Here is a 21,565-nt window from a genome sequence, read left to right on the forward strand (position 1 = left end):
CTTCAGTAATAAAAAGCAAGACATGTAGTTCAAAACCTGTTGTGCTGTGTGGCTTATCTCCACTGCAAGGTCCACTCCTGAGTTCCCAATACCAATCACAATGACTCTTTTTCCTGCAAATGCATCAGGACTCTTGTAATCACGGCTGTGTAAGTAGCAGCCCTTGAAAGTGGTGATCCCTGTAACAAAGAGTAACATTGTTCAAGTTGCGTGTGTATGGCTGTTTTCACACTGGGCTTATATGCATTTTTCTGTTAGGGCAGGGATCTCCAACCCCCGATCTGTGGACCGGCACGGACATGCCAGAAACTGGGCCACACAAACAAGCAAAATCCCATCTGTGGCATGCAGTCAGCACTACACCCCTTCTGGTCCACGGAAAAACCTCTATTCACAGTGTTGTGTATTTACTTATTATTGTTATATATTTACACATTGTGTTATAATAGAGATTTGACAGGGCTGAGGTAAAAGCCGCGGCAGCTTTTGACAGCTGTCAAAAGCTGCCGGACGGAACTACGCAGGCGCAACCGACTGACAGTTCTGCACATGCCTCCACTGACAGCTCCGAGCTGTCAAAATCTGCCAGCTCCGATTGGAGGAGACGAACGGCGCGGGAACCAGCTCAGCCCTGATTGGCCAACCTACTGACAGCTGCCAGTATAAATAAGAGCCATGTTCTTATGTTGTTTGCCTGGTTCGAAATAAAATGTTAAGCTGTTTAACTCGCTGTCTCGCCTGCTTCTTAGATAAAGCACTGGCGACGAAGGTGGGATGCCTGCTTGCCTAAGCTGAAGTCACTACCTAAGGGGAGAAGAGATTTTTTCCCTTAGCCCGAGCTAGTCACTCGCTGAAGTCACTCGGAAGCCAAACTTCCATTTCAACGCAAGCAGCGGCACCCACAGTTACAGACAGCATGACGAACCATGGCCACATTCGAGAGTTCAATACCCGCCACCCAGAAGGCTGGGAATCTCATCTGGGCCAGGTAGAAGGATACCTGGTAGTTAAGAAGATTACGGACGACCGGGCCAAGGCAGCCGCCCTCCTCTGGCTCAGCGGGCCTGCTGTATATGATGCCGCTGTGGGAATCTTCACTCCTGAACCGATCGCCACTATCTCCTACGCCGATCTAACCGAGGGGCTGAGCAAATACTTCATGCCCATCAAGTCAGAACTCTTCTGGAGAGTAAATTTCTCCCGAAAACTACAGCTTCCTGACGAGCCAGCAAATGACTTCATAACCCGGGTCAGACACGCCGCGCGACGGTGTCGGTTCCCGGACTTAGAAGACCGAATCCGGGACCAGATCGTCATAGGGCTCAAAGACGAACGGCTGAGGAAGAAGCTGATCGCCAAGCCAGAAATGACAATGACCGATGTGGCGAGGGAAGTCATTGCATACGAGGACTGCCACGGTGACAACTGACGTTCACCTGACAGCGGTCCCAGTGGGTCCGTGCACCAGGAGGACGGCGGGTTCAGTGGTCCCGAAGATGACGACGTCTCCATGGACATCGATGCGGTACAGCGGCGGTTCGAAAAGCTCAGGCTGCAACGCAACTACTGAGGGGGGCCTGCCAACAATCAGAGGGGCGCTAACTTCCAGCCAAACAGGGTTAAGTGTGCCAGCTGCGGCGGAAGCCACCCGAGAGCAACGTGCCAGTTCCACAGTGCCAAATGCCATGGGTGCGGAAAGACAGGACACCTCAAAGCCGTGTGCCGCAGCAGGAGCCGAGAAAATCTGCATGAACTGGAGGTGACACCCGCAGGTATGAGCCAACACTCACCCAGAGCCAGGCACAGTCCCAAACCCCTAGTGTTTAATGTAAAGGGAAGGGCGGGGGAATACACAGTCCACAGCACTCTTAAGCTCAAAGTCAAGGTGGACGTTCTAATTCATGGAATCCCATGTGAGATGGAAGTGGACTCTGGGTCCTCCGTCTCACTCATTTCATGGCAAACCTACAGGGACATTTGTAACCAAAGTAGAAAACGGCCCGCCCTTCGACCCACCAAACTCCGCCTAGCTGACTTTCAGAAAACGCCCATTAAACTCCGGGGGAAGGCTTCAGTCCCCGTGGAGTTCAAACAATTTAAAGGATCCCTCCCTATACTAGTGACCCAGGAAAACAGAATCAGCCTGCTAGGACTAGACTGGTTCGAGGCACTAGGGATAGCGTTGACAGGCGTCAACGCCATTCAGCTGTCAAACTTAGAATCTGTCTGCCTTCAATTCGCGGACGTCTTTGACAGCTCGCTAGGGAAGTACACTGGACCGCCCGTATCGCTTAAACTAAACCCTAATGTAATGCCTGTCAGAATCAAGGCAAGAAGAGTTCCCTTTGCCTTGAGAGAAAAAATAGAAACTGAGCTAGACCGATTAACTAACTTAGGGGTCCTAGAACCAGTAGAAGGGGCAGAGTGGGAGACACCCATAGTGACCCCAATTAAGCCAAATGGCCAAATAACATTATGCGCCGATTATAAAGCGACCCTCAACCGCGCATTAAATGCACATGCCTACCCGGTCCCGGCTGTCAAAGACATCCTCGCGGCCATTAAGACAGGCGCCATTTTTGCCAAGTTAGACTTGGCGCAGGCGTATTTACAGCTGCCTGTCACCCCTGACACCGCCTTAGCTCAGACAATTGTCACCCACAAAGGAGCATTTAAAATTAACCGCCTTCAATTCGGCATCTCTGCAGCCCCGGGGATCTTTCAAGAAATCATGGAAAAAACACTTAAAGGGATCCCCGGGGTCTGTCCATATTTTGACGACATCCTAATTGCAGGGGAATCAGAAAAAGACCTAGCTGACAAATTAACAAAGGTGCTCTTTAGATTCAGGGAAGCTGGTCTCAAATTAAAACGAGACAAATGCTCCATCGGGGTGCCTTCAACAGAGTTTTTAGGATTTAAAATTGATGCTAAGGGAATTCACCCCACGGAAACAAAAATTAAAGCCATTAAAACAGCACCAACCCCAAAAAATAAACAAGAACTTCAAGCCCTCCTAGGGTTAGTTAACTTTTATCATACCCTCCTGCCTCATAAAGCCTCCATTGCTGAACCCTTACACAGGCTATTAGATAAAGGCAAACCCTGGAACTGGTCATCTGAGCATGATAAAAGTTTTAATCTATTAAAAAACTTACTCACCAGCAATGCAACAGTAGCCCTGTTTAACGAACAGCTGCCCTTATGTCTGGCTTGTGATGCCTCCCCCTACAGCATCGGAGCAGTCCTAAGCCACTTAACTAAGGAAGGAACACAGACCCCTGTAGCGTTCTATTCAAGAACGCTGTCAAAACCTGAGCATAATTACGCTCAGATTGACAAAGAGGCTTTAGCTATAGTGGCCAGCATAAAAAAGTTTCATGACTACCTATACGGCCGACCCTTTACCATTTTTACGGACCATAAGCCCCTATTAGGACTATTTACAGTAAACAAACTAACCCCACAAATATTATCTCCCCGCATCCTGAGATGGTCTACCTTTCTGTCAGCCTATTCATACAACTTAGAATACAAGCCAGGGAAATCCATGGGCCATGCTGATGGCCTTAGCAGACTGCCCCAACCGATAGTCGACCCAGACCCAGCACCTGCTGGAAGGATACTGGCTATCTCAGACCTGCCAGAATGCCCATTATCTGTTAAAGACATCTCTGCAGCTACTGCTGCAGACAAAATTTTAGGAAGAGTCTTAGGCTATGTCACATCTGGCTGGCAATGCACACCCCCAGACCCAGAATTCCAACCTTATATTGTAAAGCAAAAGGAATTATCCACCCATCAGGGGTGTCTATTATGGGGCAGCAGGGTAATCATACCCGACAAACACAGACTCAGGGTGTTAGAGAGCCTCCACGAAGGTCATCCTGGGACCGTCAAAATGAAGTCTCTGGCCAGAAGCTATGTCTGGTGGCCAGGATTAGACAAGCAAATTGAAACACATGTAGCCGGCTGCTATTCCTGCCAACTTGTTAGAGCCGCCCAGCCACAGGCTCCCATACACAGATGGGAAACTACAAAGACACCCTGGTCTCGTATCCACATAGATTATGCAGGTCCATTCCAGGGACAATCGTTCTTAATAGTCGTAGATAGCTATTCAAAATGGCTAGAGGTGGCACCAGTGACTAGCACAACTTCAACAGCCACAATAGAAGTTTTAAGGGGGTTGTTCGCAACACATGGGCTTCCAGATGTTATAGTTTCCGATAACGGCCCCCAATTTACTTCCTACGAATTCCAGAGTTTCACAACGGCGAACTCTATTAGGCACACCACCACGGCTCCATTTCACCCATCCACGAACGGCTTGGCAGAGGTGATGGTGAAATCAACCAAAGAGGCACTGCGGAAAATCATCTCCGGCAACTGGCACCGAAGACTGGCTCAATTCCTTTTATCACAACACACCACCCCATGCACAACTACTGGGAAGTCTCCAGCAGAGCTTGGCTGGGGCAGAAGATTAACCACCAGACTAGACCGCCTACATCCCGACAGATCCCCTCCAGACCCAGAACTACCCCTCCAGCATAGAACTCTCAGCACAGGGCAAGCTGTCTGGGCAAGGAACTACGGGGGGGGCAACAAATGGACACAGGGGGTGGTCATTGAACAAACGGGCCCCCTATCATACATCATAGACATTGGACATAATACCCATATCCGCAGGCACATCGACCAACTTCGGCGTCGCAATCCTCAAAACATAGGGGAGAGGAGGAACGACGAAATGCTGACAGAAGCACCGCCGCAAATACTTGCACGCCAAAATCCCCCCGATCTTAATGTACCACTTCAACACCCCGCTCCAAACGACGCTGAACCCTCGGAGCCAGGCCCCCTGCCCCCGGAGCCAGACCTAGAATCGCCTGGGGAAAGGGAACAACCGACCGAGACAACCCCCCGGTGCTCCGAAAGAATAAAAAGACCCCCCACCTACTTAAAAGACTTCGAATGGGGAAACCCGAAAAAGAAACAGTTGGGGAAACATCAATTCAATCAGAGGGAGGGGTAAGGGGTGTTGTGTATTTACTTATTATTGTTATATGTTTACACATTGTGTTATAATAGAGATTTGACAGGGCTGAGGTAAAAGCCGCGGCAGCTTTTGACAGCTGTCAAAAGCTGCCGGACGGAACTACGCAGGCGCAACCGACTGACAGTTCTGCACGCGCCTCCACTGACAGCTCCGAGCTGTCAAAATCTGCCGGCTCCGATTGGAGGAGACGAACGGCGCGGGAACCAGCTCAGCCCTGATTGGCCAACCTACTGACAGCTGCCAGTATAAATAAGAGCCATGTTCTTATGTTGTTTGCCTGGTTCGAAATAAAATGTTAAGCTGTTTAAATCGCTGTCTCGCCTGCTTCTTAGATAAAGCACACAGAATTGGTCCCTGGTGCCCAAAAGGATGGGGGCCACTGTGTCAGGGTAAAAATGATAAGTTCAGGAGCACAGCACAAATTGTATCCTAGATTGGGAGCACCAGTCAATCAGCAAAAAGCTTGCTCTTTTTTCCCCATATCCATGGGGGTGTGCCTTTCCAAGGAAAAACACAACCTCTGAGGGGTTTTTTTTGTGCATTCTTGTGTCTTTCAATCCATCCTGTGCTAGGGAATTGGTGGCAATGATGTCTTGCTGTTTTACTGGGGTTGAGCAAGAGATAATTCTTTCAATTCTAATTGAAGAAACTTTCTGATGAGGATAGAAATCTACAGTATGATTGTGACTTTTTCTTCTCTAAAGGGGAAAACAAAAAAGGGTGCCTTCGGATGGAGTTAGCTATTTGTTTCATGTAATGATAATGAATTGATTTGTGGCCACCATCTCACAAGAAGTGATTCTTCACTAAGTAACCTCTTAGTGCAGGAGACAGGAAGTGAGTTGTCTGATGAAGAATTATGTTAAGAATTTTATTCTGGGGGAAAAAAAGTCAGTCAAAGTGGTCACTTAAAATCCACACTGATTTAATAGCATATTATAAATCATTCGATTGATTATTTTATGTGAAGTACGTTAACCCAAAATGGAGGTTAAATTTATTCATTAATTATTTGCTGATCTTTATATTTTCTTTTGGCCACATGGGTGAAAACTTGTTCAAAATTCTGGAAAACTACTGCAGGTAATTTCCAATTTAATTTGCCCCTAGCATGCTCTTAGTCAATCCTTAGATCCATGGTATACATGTATACTACTCAGTATAATGAAGAAGAAGAGCAACAACAAAAGAGCATGATTCCCTGTAAGAGAAGATGATTTTATGCAATAGCCATTGTTGTTTTATGAAGTGGAAAGGAGCACGGCTGCAAATGCTACACAAGCATATTTGTTACCTGTCAAATTTTGATCTATGTCAGTTATCCACATGGAATATATTAGTTTGCTTCGCCCCATTGTTCACCCATTGAAATGGCAAACTAATTGTCACTTTAACCTACATCAAAAGCGTTGCTAGGCTACAGTTAATTCCATAAGAGTAAGAGTGGTCCTGCCAGCTCTTAAAGAAAAAGTGGTGCACTCTCTTCTCAAAGGACCATTTGTCAGAGGCCTGCCCCAACTTGGTCCCTTAGTAAAGAAAGACCCTAGACTCCATTTGTAGTGAAAGATATACTTTTACTAAAAGCCAAAAGGATTACAGTGTAGCAAACCAGAACTAAAAAGTCAGGTACCAAATTTCCCCAGTTACCTTTCCCTGTCCACCTCCTCCCCAGTTCCTCCCTCTTGATAGTCCCTTATTGTCCAATTATATTTGAATAGGTTGTTTTGGTAACTGTTTCTTCAATGATAGGCTGGCTGGTTAGCTGTTGCATTCTATTCCCAGGGCTTTGACCTTGAGACGGTGTTTCTGGAAGGCACAATGAGTAGTTACTCCCCCACTTCCATCTGGCTCCCTCTTCCCATGTCTATGGGAGACTGGCAACTAGCAAATGCACAGCTCAGGATATGATGCCAGTTCTGACACCATTGTTTGGCCCAGCTAGACTAGACAACTAAAATCTGGTTTCCAATCTCCCCTTTCTAGGGAAGGTGGTAGAGAGAATGGTCACATGGCAGCTTTGATGAGGCAGATTATCTAGACCCATTTCAATCAGTGTTCAGACCAGGGTTTGGGACTCAGACCACATTGATCATGCTCATATAAATATTGTTGTGTACTGGGTTCTTTTCTTGAAGCAAGAGACGAGGCGAGTGAGTTCAGGCAGGAACATGCTTTTATTGAAAGGCTGGAACTGAACTGGGAAAGAGGGCTGCAATGTAGCTATTTATACTCTGGCCTCTAGGCGGCGGCCAATAGGTTTAAAGCAACCTATTGCCGCCCTAGGGCTAACCAATGGCAGTCCTGGAGACGGACTGTCTGAGGAGCTGGTGACCGTTAGCCAGCTCCTTGCTTAAACAGACTTCCCTCATTCAAACCCACATGGTACACTCAAGTTAAACAAGGTCCAATACATTACACATATCACGACCTCTGGTGAGTGGAGGTAGTGCATCCATCCTGGCTCTTCTTAAATTCTCAGCCCCATTTGATATTATTTATCAGGTATCCTTCTGGGCCAGTTTTAAGAATTAGAGGTGAGTGGCATTGTACAATGCTGGTTCTCCTCCTTTCCCAGGACTGGTTCCAGTCAGTGAGGATAGAGGAAGAGAGATCCAGCTGACATCCCCTACTTTGTGGAAAACCTTAGGATTCTGTTTTTTCTCCCCCTCTATTTAACATTTACAAGCTGCCCCTGGGTGAGGTGATCTATCAATATGGAATGAGATATCATCAGAAGACACCCAATGTAATGATCTCCCTGGATACTGGCTTAGACGAAGAGCTGACTCCAGGGACTTTGAAGGGGGGCATGGAGGAGCAGTGGGAAAATGCTGAGGTCTCTGTGCTAGGTTTGAACGGGCCAGAGGAAAAAGACCAAGAACCTTGGGAGGCCATTGGGGCTATAACCTGATGAGAACCTGACTGAAGAGGAAAGGGGAGAGAAACAACTGCAATTGGGGAGCTTGGAGACCCAGTCAGAAGTGTGTCATGGAGAAGGATCACCCTGCTTAGCAGAGACGAGGAGGAAGTGCCTCCTCCACTGGATCCCAGGACATGCAGGACTGAGTGGAGGGAGGCACAATGGAGGTCAGCAAGGCTACTTGCCCCTCCTAATGAGTTACATTGGTGCATGCCTACTTACCCCGACACATGGAGCAAAGTGATGTTGGAAACAGCCACCTGCTTTTCCTGCTGAGCATATACTCCAACTTTGTGACTCCTGTTTCCTTAACTCCAGACCTCTGCTTCATTTGTTCACATATTTGAACCTTGGACTTGCTTGTTGGATTCTGGACTTGAACCTTGGCTTAATTACCATTACTGTTCCTGGATTTCAGACTTTGTCTTTGTGGATTTGTGGACTTGTGTCTTTGCTCTTGGACTTAGTGAACTTGTGCCTAAGCTGACTAATACTGAGCTCAATAGAATTTTGCATTGGATGCAAGTATATTCACCTGGGGAATAACACTAGGGGCTTATATTGCCTCTATATAAAGTCCTTAAACTCCTCAAATGTATGCCCATGGGGGACTGGAACAGGACACCCAGCTTTCTATCTCTATTCCAGGCCATTTGAGTGATGCTGTGGATGTCCTATCCCAATGACTGGAGGCTGTTGGGGACTAGATGTGCGAAACAGCTCTTATTCAAGCCTAGCAAGACAGAGCGCCTGTGTATATTTGGACCTCCCTGGAGACAAGGGTATCCTGGTCTCTTGTTCCATTTGGTGCAACTCTGTATTTGAAAAAGGAGTGTCATTCTCCTAATATTTCAAATCATACCTGGGAAGGAGTCCAGGGGTAGATATGCATTGGTGTGGTGACCAGTGCAGACCAAAACTGCATCAAAAACCGATGATTCCTGCTTCCCATCTGACTCTGTGGTAACATCCCACTGGCCGCTGGTAGAGAAATCTGAGCGTTTTGTTATGCTGCAGACTTTAGTCTAAAAGCACAAAGTCAGGAAAAGAGTAAACCAACACATGGTTATTTCTTTGCTGAAAAAAACCTTTCACCTGGCAGGTTGTATGCATACGACTTGAAAAGCACTGTTAAAAAAAAACTATAAAAAAAAGTGTAGCAGGGGATGAGCTAAAGAGGCAGCAGCACCGCCCAGGTCTGTGGGAAAGTCAGCTGGAGCTGCGGTGTTGCTGAGCACCCAGGATCTATGTGGGGCTCCAGCTGATTGGCGCTTCCAGGAACAAAGTGCAGCCTGTGACAGAGGAATCAGCTGGAGTTGCACCAAAGAGAAGGGGAGAGGAGAGGAGAGGAGAGGAGAGGAGAGGAGAGGAGAGGAGAGGAGAGGAGAGGAGAGGAGAGGAGAGGGGTGTGATTCGGCCAGTTCGCAGCAGTTCAGCAGAATTGGTAGCTAATTTTTTGTTGCCCAGGCCCAGAACGGACTTCCGGAAGCGGCATCCACACAGAGAACCGGTTGTTCACATATTTGAATCCCACCACTGGGAGAGGATATAAAAGGAGGAGGTTTCGGTGGGAAAGGGAGAGAAAAAAAAACACAACGGGGAAAGAGAAGGGGACGGAGAAAGAGAGAGAGAGGAAAGCCTTCTTTGAGACAAGCAGAGGAAAAGAAAGGGATAGAACAGTGCAAAGATTAATGTCAGAGAAACAGTCACAAGTTTCCCATTAAAAATGTGATACGTGGGTGTACAGATAGTCCTCAACCTACGACCACAATTGAACCCAAAATTTATGTTGCTAAGTGAGAAATTTGTTAAATAAGTTTTGTCCCATTTTACAACTTCTCTTGCCACATTTGTTAAATGAATCACTGCAGTTGTTAAATTAGTAACACGGTTGTTAAGTGAATCTGGTTTCCTCATTGACTTTACAAAAGGGGATCACATGACCCTGAAACATTGTTACCATCATAAATATGAATCAGTTGCCAAGTAGCTGAATGTAATTCATGTGACCCTGGGGATACTGCAACAGTCATAAGTGTGAAAAATGGTCATATGTCACTTTTTAGTGCCATTGTAACAGTCACTAAGCAAACTGTTGTAAGTCAAGGACTTCCTATACTTTATCACTTTTTTCCTTTTTTTGGTCATCAAGTTTTGGACACCTTGCTAGGCAACTGGTGTTACTTGAATATTGCCATATACTTAATGTGGTACAATCTGTGAAAAGGTTGAAAAGCTCTGCTCTAGAAAGCTGTAGATATAATAAGATTTATTAGAGATGGGAATGGGGATTTACTTTCCAGTAAAAAGGCAACCCTAAATTAAACCCTAGGATCAAATGCTCTCTTTTTTTTCAAAAGGAGTCTGCTAAATAAATAGGTTAAAGCAGGGGTGTCAAACTAAATTTCATTGAGGGCTGCATCAGCATTGCGGTTGCCCTCAGGGGGCCGGGTGGGTATGGCCTGGGTGGGCGTGGCCTACTGGGTGGGCGTGGCTAGAGTGCATATGGCCTACTGGGTGGGCGTGGCCAGCTCTACATGGTTCGCATCAAGGGTGCCTATGGGGGCCTGGGCAGGAGTGGGACAGATCTGAGGGTCTCTGGCAGAAGGAGGGTCTCTGGGCCAGGGCCAAGGCAGTGGGGGCTGTTCCCTCACTGTTTCCAGGATGGCTTCGCGGGCCGCATGAAACCACTTCGTGGGCCGGATCCGGCCCCCGGGCCTTGTGTTTGACATATCTGGGTTAAAGGGTTAGAAAGATAGGTCCCAACATTTTTTGTCCTAAAATCCAAGGAGAGTAGACTACAGTATTTCTGATGGAAACATATCCTGCAGTTTGGAAATGACACAGCACAAAGCACTTTTACTGCACCTGAAAAACAGGTCTCTGCATGTATCAGTTTCATCCTGCATACTTTAATAACTGAACAAAATATTCAGAAAGATAATCTCTAATAAATTTCTGGATCTCCTGCATGAGATTTACATGAAGGTGTGGGTGTGCTTTAGATGCAATTTAGGTTAAAATTTTCCATGCACCTTGGCTAAACAAGCAAGCAGGTTACACACAGATAGAAACCACCTATTTTGCTTGTACTCAGTAGCAGTATGTGACCGCTCTAACTTCCTACAATGGTTGTGAGAGAAATCTGAAGACATTTAGAATGAAAACTATGCCTAATCCCAAGGTATGACAAGAATCAGTGCATTAAAAAATGATAAGGAAGTGGTTCAGTCTAGACATTAAGCAGAACTTCCTGATTTTATTTATTCAATCAATAAATATTCTACAAATGCATTATTTCTCATTTTAATACAGTAAAAATGGATAAATATAACCCACACAAATAAAAGTTATTTTGGGTTCTTCAATAATTTTTAATGTGGGAAAGAGTTTGGAGAGCAAAACATTTAAGATATACTTAGTGGATCCTGAACAGAGCAATGGGATGGCCTAGATCAGTGCTTTTCAACTTTTTCACAGCTTGTATCACTTTTAGGATATGGCAATATTCAAGTACCACCAGTCGTCTAGCAAGGTGTCAAAAACCTAATAACCCCTTCTCTTTCTCTGTTGTCTTTTTTTTCTCCCCCTTTCCCGCCAAAACCTCCTCTTTTTATATCCTCTCCTCTCTCTCCCCCTCATCCTCCTTTTCTCTTTGGTGCAACTCCAGCTGACTCCTCTCCCCCAGGCTGCACTTTTCTCCTGGAAGTGCCAATCAGCTGGACCCCGTGTTGATCCTGGGCACGCAACAGAGCCCTAGCAACACCACAGGTCCAGCTGACTTTCCCACAGGCCTGTGCAGCGCTGCTCCCACTGAAACCCCGCTACACTTTTTTTTACAGTGCTTTTCAACCCATCATACACATGCCACCTGCCAGGCCCGAAGTACCACCAGTGGTATGCATACCATGGGTTGAAAAGCACTGGTCTAGATGACTTCAATGGTCATTTCCAACTCAATGATGTGATATTTATGATATTTCTGCAGTTGTGTAAGTGGAAGGATTAAAATCAGTTCCTAAAACACTAAAATCCCATCTATATGTGAACATATTGTGTTTCCCCAAAAGTAAGACCTACCCCCAAAATAAGCCCTAGTTTGGGGGCGAGGTGCATGCCTAAAAATCAAGCTAGGGTAGAGGTGGAGGGGTGGAGGGGTGGAGCTGCCCCACGCGCCCCTTACCCACTTACCTTGCAGCCAGGCCTCTCCTCGCCGGTCCACTTTTTCTGTGGTGTCCCCATTCTGCGAGGCCTCTGCAGCCAAGAACTGAGCTATGGATTGAATCCACAGCTCGGTTCTCAGCTGCAGAGGCCTTCTGGAAAGGCCTTTGACTATGAAATGCAGGCCAGAGCTCCATTTTCAGGGGCAGAATGAAGCTGCTCCTTCAGCCACAGAAGAAGTGGGCCAGCTGGGCAGGGTGGTCGGTGCTGGAGGTGAATGGAAAAGACACCCACCCCCAAAAAATAAGGCCTGGTGCCTCTTTTGGAGGCAAAAAAATAAATAAGAACAGGTCTTATTTTCATGGAAACATGGTAGAATTGTGCTGTCACCAAACATGCTAATTTCAGGTAGTTCTCAGCTTATGACCACAACTGGGATCAGAATTTCCAATGCTAGCAAGGCAGACATTAATTATGCCAGATTTTACAACCTTTTTTGCCATGGATGTTAAATGAATCATTAAGTTGTTAAGTGAATCCAGCTTCCCACTTGACTTTGCCTGTTGGAACCCAGCTCAGAAAGTCACAAATGATGATCACGTGACCCTGAGATATTGCCTGGATTTTATTCATGAGGATGCTATGATGATTGTAATCACTTGTTTCCGTGCCTTCCTTCAATGCAGTGTCCAGAAACATGTGGTATATTCTAGGTGCAGTGTAGCCAAAGTAAAATAAACAGCCAAATGATTTCTCTTAATTAGGACACAATGCTTTGTTAATGCATTTGCAGTTTGTCACTATCAGAAAAGGAGATCAGGTTTGGCATGATTTACTCTCCTGCCCAGTAATGCATTTTTTTAAAAAAATGCTCACAAATAATCTCTTCCAGAGTTTTGCCTAGTGTTCATCTTACCTTGAAGTGAATATATTTCAGAAGATCAAAGTGTTTGGCATACATTCGGAAATAGTCCATGATCTTTGAGTTGTGCATGTAGTTGGGAAAATCATCTGGGATGGGGAAGTCACTGAAGCACATCATTTCTTTGGAGGTGTTGATGATCACAGATTTGTAAATACTAGCCCGGTCTTCCTCAGGATTCTCCTGCAACAAATAAAAAAAATAGTTTTTGTTGCATACTATTTTTGTTATATATATTATTTGAAATGTATTCCTGTTTCTCCAGTCATTGGAAATTCAGTTCAGACTTTACTGCTCATTTCCTGTGTTTGAGATGATTCTAATGGTTCAATATCCACAAATAAAAGTACCAAGTTTAAATATCAGTATAGGAGCACAGAAATAGGACATACACAGCTATAAACCTAAATTCACAATGCCCTGTGTATCCAGCTGTCTTATGCTCACAAAATTGTCTGCCTATTCTGTAAGCTGCACTCCATAATGGTTTTCAAGGAAAGCTGTAAATTTTGACAAAATTAGCTGCACAAAATCTATGCTGCATCTTTTCCTTCTCTTCATTCTGACATGCATATTTCTATAATCTTCAGGATGCTTTTTGAGGCAAAAATATATTCTCCCTATTTCTAACTATGATAAATGTAGACCAAGTGGCTCATGAAACAGGGCTGAAGGTTGAGAGAACTGTCACCATTTCCTCAGAAATAAAGCTTCAATGTTCTTGCTATGTATTGGAGTTACAGCGTATAGAACATAGATCAACAGATACCACCAGGTGGCACTGTAACACGACTGCCGCAGGCTGGGTTAGTTTCAGTGGGGAAGTCCAGTTTGAATTGATTGGCTGGCAGCACACCTGGCCAGGTATAAAAAGGGCACAGGTAACCCTATTCCCCTGTTGAATCTACCTCCTAATAAAGAGCTGAACTAAAGCCTAGTGTCGACTGTTTCCTGAACCTACAACATTGCACTCCTTGGGCCAGTGCCCCCGTGTCTGATCTTGTAACTGGTTCATTGTGACCACCTTGGGTCAGTTGTTGGCTGGGTTGAACAGGCTTTTCTGACAGCAGGTCCGGGTCCTCCTCTGTTTCAGTTTGGTGGTCCCACAGGCTCGTGGGTACTGAAGGCTGTTCCACTTGTTCATTGCTGGACGGTGATCTTTCAGGAGCTCGTTGCCTGACCTGATCGATGTGTCTTTTTATCTGTCGACCCCCTTCCACCCCAATAATGTATGACAAGGGTCCCATCCAGTCAACCACCCCCCCGGGATCCATATATGTCCAGACCCATAATTCCTGGCCCAAACCCGGTCGCCAGTGTAAAGTTCTCTCGGGGGCTTGGTTTGCTCCTTTTCCACAGCCACTCTGTCTGGGTGAAGTCTGTCCAGCTTAGTGATAAGCCTTCTGCCCCAACAAAGTTCCACTGGGCTCTTTCCTGTAGCCATGCAAGGTGTGGTGTGTTGGTTTAGTAGGAATTGGGCTAACATTTTGTGCCAGTCTCTGCTGATGATGCATTTCAATGCGTCCTTTGTTGTGCGCACCATGCGTTCTGCCAATCCGTTGGTGGCTGGGTGGAAGGGCGCTGACTTGACGTGTCTAATCGCGTAGCTCCTCATAAAAACCTGGAATTCAGCGGATGTGAATTGAGAGCCATTATCCGATACCAACACATCCAGGAGGCCATGTGTGGCGAAAAGTCCCCTGAGCACCTGGATTGTCCTTGGTGTGGTCATGCTAGATACTGGGACCACCTCCAACCATTTGGAATGACTATCTACTACCACTAAGAACAACTGTCCCTGGAATGGCCCCGCGTAATCAATATGGATGCGGGACCATGGTGTGTGTGTGGCCTCCCACTTGTGAACAGATGCATGGGGCATCTCTGGTCTGGACCTTTGGCAGACATAGCACCTATTCACCTGCTCCTCAATGGCCTTGTCTAAAGCCAGCCATCAGAGGTAGCTCCTCGCTAGGGCCTTCATCCTTACTATTCCCAGGTGTCCTTCGTGTAGTGATTGTATGACCCTGTCCCTTAGCTTCTCCAGAATGACTACTCTACTACCCCACAATAAACAACCCCTGTGCATGGATAGTTCATTCCTGCATGTGAAATACGCCTGGAATTCTGGGCCTGGGCTTTTCTCTTGCCACCCAGTTTCTACCCATGTTTGCACTCTGCTCAGGATTTTGTCTGCAGTAGTTCCTGCAGCAATATCCTTAGCATTTAGTGGGCATTCTGGCAGGTCCTGGATGGCCAGTATTTGAGCTGCCGGTGCAGGGTCTGGCTCCACCTGAGTTAGTGGCAGCCTACTTAATCCATCTGCATGACCCATATCCCTCCCTGGCCTGTATACTACTTTACAGTTATAGGCCAATAGGAAAATGGACCACCTGAGCATCCTTGGGGATAGAATCTGAGGAGTTTGCCTGTCCGTTGTGAACAACCCCAGCAGTGGCTTATGGTCAGTGAATATGGTGAATTCCTGGCCATACAGATAATCGTGAAACTTTTTTACTCCCGCCACTATTGCCAGGGCCTCCTTATCTATTTGAGCATAATTCCTTTCCACCCCTGACAGTGTCCTGGAGTAATAGGCGATGGGTCTTTGGGTCCCGTCCCCTTCCAAGTGACTCAGGACTGCACCCACTCCATATGGGGACGCATCACATGCGATGCAAATGGGTTTAGATTCTTTAAAGTGAGTCACGGTGGACTCACTTGACAGTAATTTTTTTAAATTCCTAAAACTCCTGTCATGACCCTGGTTCCACCTCCACACTGCCTGCTTGTCCAGCCATCTGAAGTGGCTCAGCAATTGCTGCTTTGTTTGGGAGAAATGAATGATAGAAATTCAGTAGTCCCAGGAACGCCTGCAGCTCTGCCTTATTCTTGGGGGTGGGGGCCATCTTGATGGCCCCTACCTTGGAGTCTGCAGGGTGGATGCCCTTGGCATCAATCCTGAATCCCAGGAATTCTGTGGCCTTAACGCCTATGCTGCATTTGTCCTTTTTTAATTTAAGTCCTGCAGCACGAAATCTTCCTAACACTGCCTGCAATCTGTCAGCTAATACCTCTTCTGTGTCTCCAGCGATGAGGACATCATCAAAGTATAGACACACTCCTGGGATTCCCTTCAGCGTTCTCTCCATTATTTCCTGAAAAATTCCTGGAGCCACAGTCACACCGAACTGCAATCGGTTGACCCTAAAAGCTCCTTTGTGAGTTACAATAGTTTGCGCATCAGCTGTCTCCTGGGTAACCGGGAGCTGCTGATACGCCTGTGCCAAATCAAGCTTAGCGAAAATGGTGCTGCCTTGGAGGGCAGCAAGAACGTGGCTGACGGTTGGAACCAGGTAAGCATGCGGATTAAGTGCTCGATTAATCGTGCACTTAAAATCTGCGCAAATTCTAACCTCCGCATTTGATTTGAGGGGGGTAACTATTGGGGTTTCCCACTCTCCCCCCTCTACAGGCTCTAATACCTCTTGTTCCACTAATTTATCCAGTTCGCTCTCAATCTTTGGCTTGAGAGTGAAGGGAACTGTCCGGGGCTTTAATCTAATTGGCCTAACATTGGGGTCTAATTTAAACGAAATGGGTGGCCCCGTGTATTTTCCTAATCGGTCATTGAACACATCTGCAAACATTTTGCAGACAGCTTTGATGCTGTTGGCCTGGGTTTTGTGAATTCCTGAGATATCGATGCCCAGGGCCTTGAACCAATCCAACGCCACTAAACTAGTCCTCTGGCCTTCAACCACAAGGACATCCAAATGCCCATGGAACCCCCCTGAACCCCACGGACAATGTGGCCTCCTGCTTGATTTTAACTGAGGTGTGTTGAAAATCGGTCAATTTGATATTGGAGGGCCTCAATTTGACCCACCTTTGGTTCTGGTTGCACACGTGTTTAAAAGTCTCATGTGAAATCACTGAGATCACTGAACCAGAGTCCGGTTCCATCTGGCAGGGAATCCCCTGCAGACGGATGTCCAATTTAATTTTGGGGACGAGTAACCGGTGAACCCTGGTGTTACAAATTTTAAAATAGTCTATGGCAGAATGTTGGGGGTGCCCAGTAGCTGATAATGCTTTGTCCTTGGACTGGATCTCATGCAGGCCGTCTCTGGAGCGATTCCGGCAGACTGCGGCAATGTGGCCTGCTTTTCTGCAGGCCCGACACTTGGCTGTGCAGAATTTGCAGGCCACTCTGGTGTGATTTCCCCCACAGCCTGCACACTTGGGCTGGGCTGCACCGCATCCGCAGCTGGAGCACTTGCGTTGCATCATTGGTGTCGTTGGCCTCTTCTGGGTTCCCTTGCTGTTGTTTTGCCCTGACCGTTGTTGTGGAACTTGGTTTCTGGTGAACTGCATCAATGTCGGTGGACTCATCCGTGAGCCCGCTCCTGCCGTATGCAGTGTTCGCGTGGTGCATGCCCTCTCCTATGCTGCTGGGTCAGGGGTTGCTTGGGTCCACTCCGTCGTCCATGTCTCTGGCTAAGACCTTGTCCTGGACCTCCTGGAAGGTCAGGTTCGGCCTGGCACAAAGCTTCTGCCGCAACCATTTGTCACGGAGGCCAAAGATGATCCGGTCGCGAAGCCTCTCGTCTAGATTTGTGAATTTGCAGAGGTGGGCGGCCTGTCGCACGCCCGCTATGAAATCTGCTGCTGATTCGCCTGGCTGCTGATCCCTTTTTTCGAAATGGAATCGCCAGGTCAGCTCAGACATTTTCCAGTTGAAGTGTCTGTTCAGCTTTTCCATGAGGTCGTTGTATGTAACGGCTCCAATGGCTGTTGGTGCACACAAGCCAACGGCCAGATCGTGAACGGCAGGGCCACTTGTGCACATTAGAGCCGCGACCTTCATACCATCCTCCATGATCCGATTTACCCGTAGGTAAAATTCAACCTGGCTCAGTTGTGATTCCCAATGCTCGGGGCACCTGGGATCGAAAGGCTGGATCTGGCTGATCTGTGCCATGCTGCGTCTGATCCTGCAGGTCCTGCTTCATGTAGACCTCTAGCGCAGTGGCTAGCCGATTGATGTAGAAGGGAGAGAGGTGAAAAAATGCCTCTTTCCACCCAGCGAACGATGCTGTCCCTTCATGATTTCAGCTCTTTTTGAAGCAGGATCCCATCCTTGTCACCAGTGCAATGTTGTGGGTTCAGGAAACAGTTGACGCTAGGCAGGTAGTTCAGCTCTTTATTAGGAGGTAGATTCAACAGGGGAATAGGGTTACCTGTGCCCTTTTTATACCTGGCCAGGTGTGCTGCCAGCCAATCAATTCAAACTGGACTTCCCCGCCGAAACTAACCCAGCCTGCGGCAGTTACGTTACAGTGCCACCAGGTGGTATCAGTCGATCTGCGTTCTATACGCTGTAACTCCAATACATAGCAGTTATGGAGCATTTGCACTTACCTTGAACCTCCAGAGTCCCCCAATATCATCACTACTTTCAAAGCACACAGGATCCAGACCTTCTTCCAAGCAGCATTTGATGTTACAAAGTCCACTGGGGCCAGCTCCAATAATTGCCACTCTTTTCTTTTCCATCTCCTGTTTCCCAAAAGCAGATGTGTTAGGGCCAGTTTATTTCTTTATTGTGTATTTTATAGTAATAACACCTGGAAAAATCAATAATCCAAAATATTTGAAACTAAGAGGGAAAGGATAATTAATCCAATCAATAGTTGTATAAGGCCCTGCCTCAGCTGGTTCCCTCAAGAAAGCAGAACTGTTGAAACTGGCAGCATTACAAAAGGAACTTTTATTGTGAGATAGTGAAAGCAGAAAAAGCAGGCAGGATCTGAAGTTCCCATTTGAAAATGTTAGGTTACATCCCATTGTTCAAAACGCCTTCCCAACTGCCCAGTCTATAGGAACCAATCCAGAGGTGCAAAGGCGTTGTGGGTGGCAAAGGTGATACGATCTCATTTCCAGGCATCTTCCCGAGCTTCCCAGGCTTGATACCCTTGGGTCTCCAGAGCAGAGATAAAACAGATGGCCTTAGGCACATCCCTCGCCCCCTTCCATTCCCCAGGAAGGTACATTAAAGCAGAAAGAAAGTAAACAAAGCTAAGCTAAGCAAATCACAAGAGAGCTCCAAAGATTCCCCCTCCCATCAGAATAGCAGAATCCCAAAAGGGATCTATAGGGACCTGACATACTGCCCTCCTAAAAGGAGGAGAAATCCACCTGGAACAGAGCAAAATAACAAAGGGGAGAGAACAAAATAACACAGTTAGTTAGGTTTATCTGGGTAAAGAGCATGGGATTGTTTGAGCAGTCTAGGGGCTGTAATATGTTTTTTTGTGAACCCACTCATTTTGGGATGTGGGGAGGTCTTTCTATGGTATAAGGTATTGTGTTGTTCCATGGTGTTTGCGAGAATCAAGGAACTCTTTAATTTTAAAATGTTGTTCACCTTTTACCATGATGGGTGACAGGTTTTAGAAGGCTGCAATGAAACACAAGATGGACTTGTCTTACAGCTTTTGGCAACTCTAATTCTACTGTGATGAGGTTTATGATGCATGTGATGGGGAGATCCCACAAATTTTGGGCCTAACTTGTTTGAGAGTTGTAGGAACTGGAGATATCAAGTAGATAGGTAGACTTGATCTCCAATGTGGAATGGTTTAGGTTCCACTCTTTTGTTGTCTGCTTGTGCCTTGTAGGCTGCTCTGGTTTCATCTTTGCAAATGATTGACCAGATATTTTTCAGTTGGTCAATCCATTCCTTTAATGAGAGAATGGTAGACTCATTGGTTGGCAGCTCAGGCATTGGGTTAAAGCCTTGCCCAGTAGCAACAATGAAAGGGGTGAAGCCGGTGCTGGTTATAAGCAACCTCAGCAAAAGGCAAGAGGTCAGTCCAGTTACCTTGTCGATAGTTAATAAAGCATCTCAAGTACTGTTCTAGAACCAAGTCTGTTCGTTCTGTCCCATTAGTTTGAGGATGATGACTAGAACTCAGGCCCTGATCTGTTCCCAAAAGGTCAAAAAAGGTTCTCCAGAACTTTGAAGTGAATTGGAAAATTCAGAAAATTATTAAATGTGGGGTCCTATGTAAGTATATATGTGATGAAGGAACAGCTTTGTCAGGGTCTTAGTTGTGGGGATCTTCTGGCATAGGATGAAGTAGACCTGTTTTGAAAATAGGTCAGTCACTACCCAAATCACTGTATTTTCCATGCTTTCTGGCAACTCTACAATAAAATCCATAGAAATCTGTCTCCAGGGTGCTGAAGGATCAGCATCTGTTTGCAGGAGGCCTGGTGTTTTGCCTTGCCTCCTTTTGGCTGCTGCACAGATGGGGCAGCTAGCTACATAGCTCTCAGTCCTTCTTTAGGGATGGCCACCAAAACTGTCTCTTTAAAAGGTGCAGGGTTTTTACGAATCCAAAGTGCCCCGCCAGTTTCGAATCGTGGCAAGTTTGCATAGTCTTTAGTCTCCAACTGGCAGGGACATACAACTTCCCTCTTACCCAGGCTAGCCCCTTCCACATGGAGCAAAGGTTCTTGTGGCTCAGGAACCACTCATCTTTCTCCAGGGCTTGCTTGAAAGCAAGGGTGGTAGTGTCACTTAGTGGCTGAGTTCTTTTGTTTCCAATCTCATGGTCACTGGGGCCACCAGTTGTTTTGCTGGGAGTAAGAGCTTGACAATCTCTGGTTTTGGCACTGTTATACTGGGGCAGTCTCACCAAAGCATCAGCCAGGAACTTCTCAAACACCCCCCCCCCAGTAAGTAGTGGAATGTAAAGTTAATAATAATAAGTCTTTATTGATTAGCCCTTGGGCCATATCAAAGTGCAAAGTTCCAGCAACAAATTGTTACTAAAATTTGATAAAGGCAATTTAAAATGGAATTTGATAAAATACAATTTAAAATGGAATTAAAATAAAATACAATTTAAGATGAAATAGTAATAAAATACAATCTAAAATGAAATTGTAATAATGTACAATAATTTAAGATATAGATAAAATATGATAACATTACAGTATTTCAGAGTCGCCCTTGCAATCTACCCGAATCAGTCCCACATATGCAGATCGCAACCGGATTATTTTGTTTAAGTACTGTGCTACGTTAAATGTTATTTTCAAGTTCTGGCCAGACATAAGGTAAGTTATTTTGATATGGGGATCCCAATGGGTCATTCGTTTGGTATATAGACCAAGATACCTGTCTCTTACCCTCTTATACAGGCAACAGTCAAATAGGATGTGAGCCAGGTCCTCTACCTCTGCCGCTCCACAAATGCAGAGACGCTCATTGTACGGTATAGCATGAAATCTCCCATATCTGACCATTGTGTCAAGCTGTTTGAATCTCGCTCTCGTAAATATCTCCTTAAGATGTTTTGGGAGTTGTAACTTCAAATAACTGTCTACTTGAAAAGTACGTTTGTATTTACTCAGCCATTTCAAGTTACTCACCTTACTAAGGATAGCTATATCAGTTTGTGCTTCTATATCCTTAATTCTTTGGGCA

The 21,565-nt window shown here is 46.1% G+C and overlaps 1 protein-coding gene across 1 annotated transcript in view; it reads right to left on the reverse strand.

The window, feature by feature from the left end:
* The window catches only part of LOC310637966 (flavin-containing monooxygenase 5-like), a 60,518-nt gene that overhangs the window by 23,174 nt on the left and 15,779 nt on the right, over positions 1-21,565 (reverse strand). The window contains exons 2-5 of the mRNA XM_083358602.1: positions 18,490-18,627; positions 13,060-13,248; positions 8,845-9,007; positions 37-179 (exon numbers count right to left, since the gene is read on the reverse strand). Coding sequence (XP_083214728.1) covers positions 37-179; positions 8,845-9,007; positions 13,060-13,248; positions 18,490-18,624 — 630 coding nt within the window. The 5' untranslated portion in view covers positions 18,625-18,627. The remainder of the gene's footprint in view (positions 1-36; positions 180-8,844; positions 9,008-13,059; positions 13,249-18,489; positions 18,628-21,565) is intronic.

This window comes from Vipera ursinii (genome assembly GCF_947247035.1).
Source record: "Vipera ursinii genome assembly, chromosome: 3".
Taxonomy (NCBI): Eukaryota; Metazoa; Chordata; class Lepidosauria; order Squamata; family Viperidae; genus Vipera; species Vipera ursinii.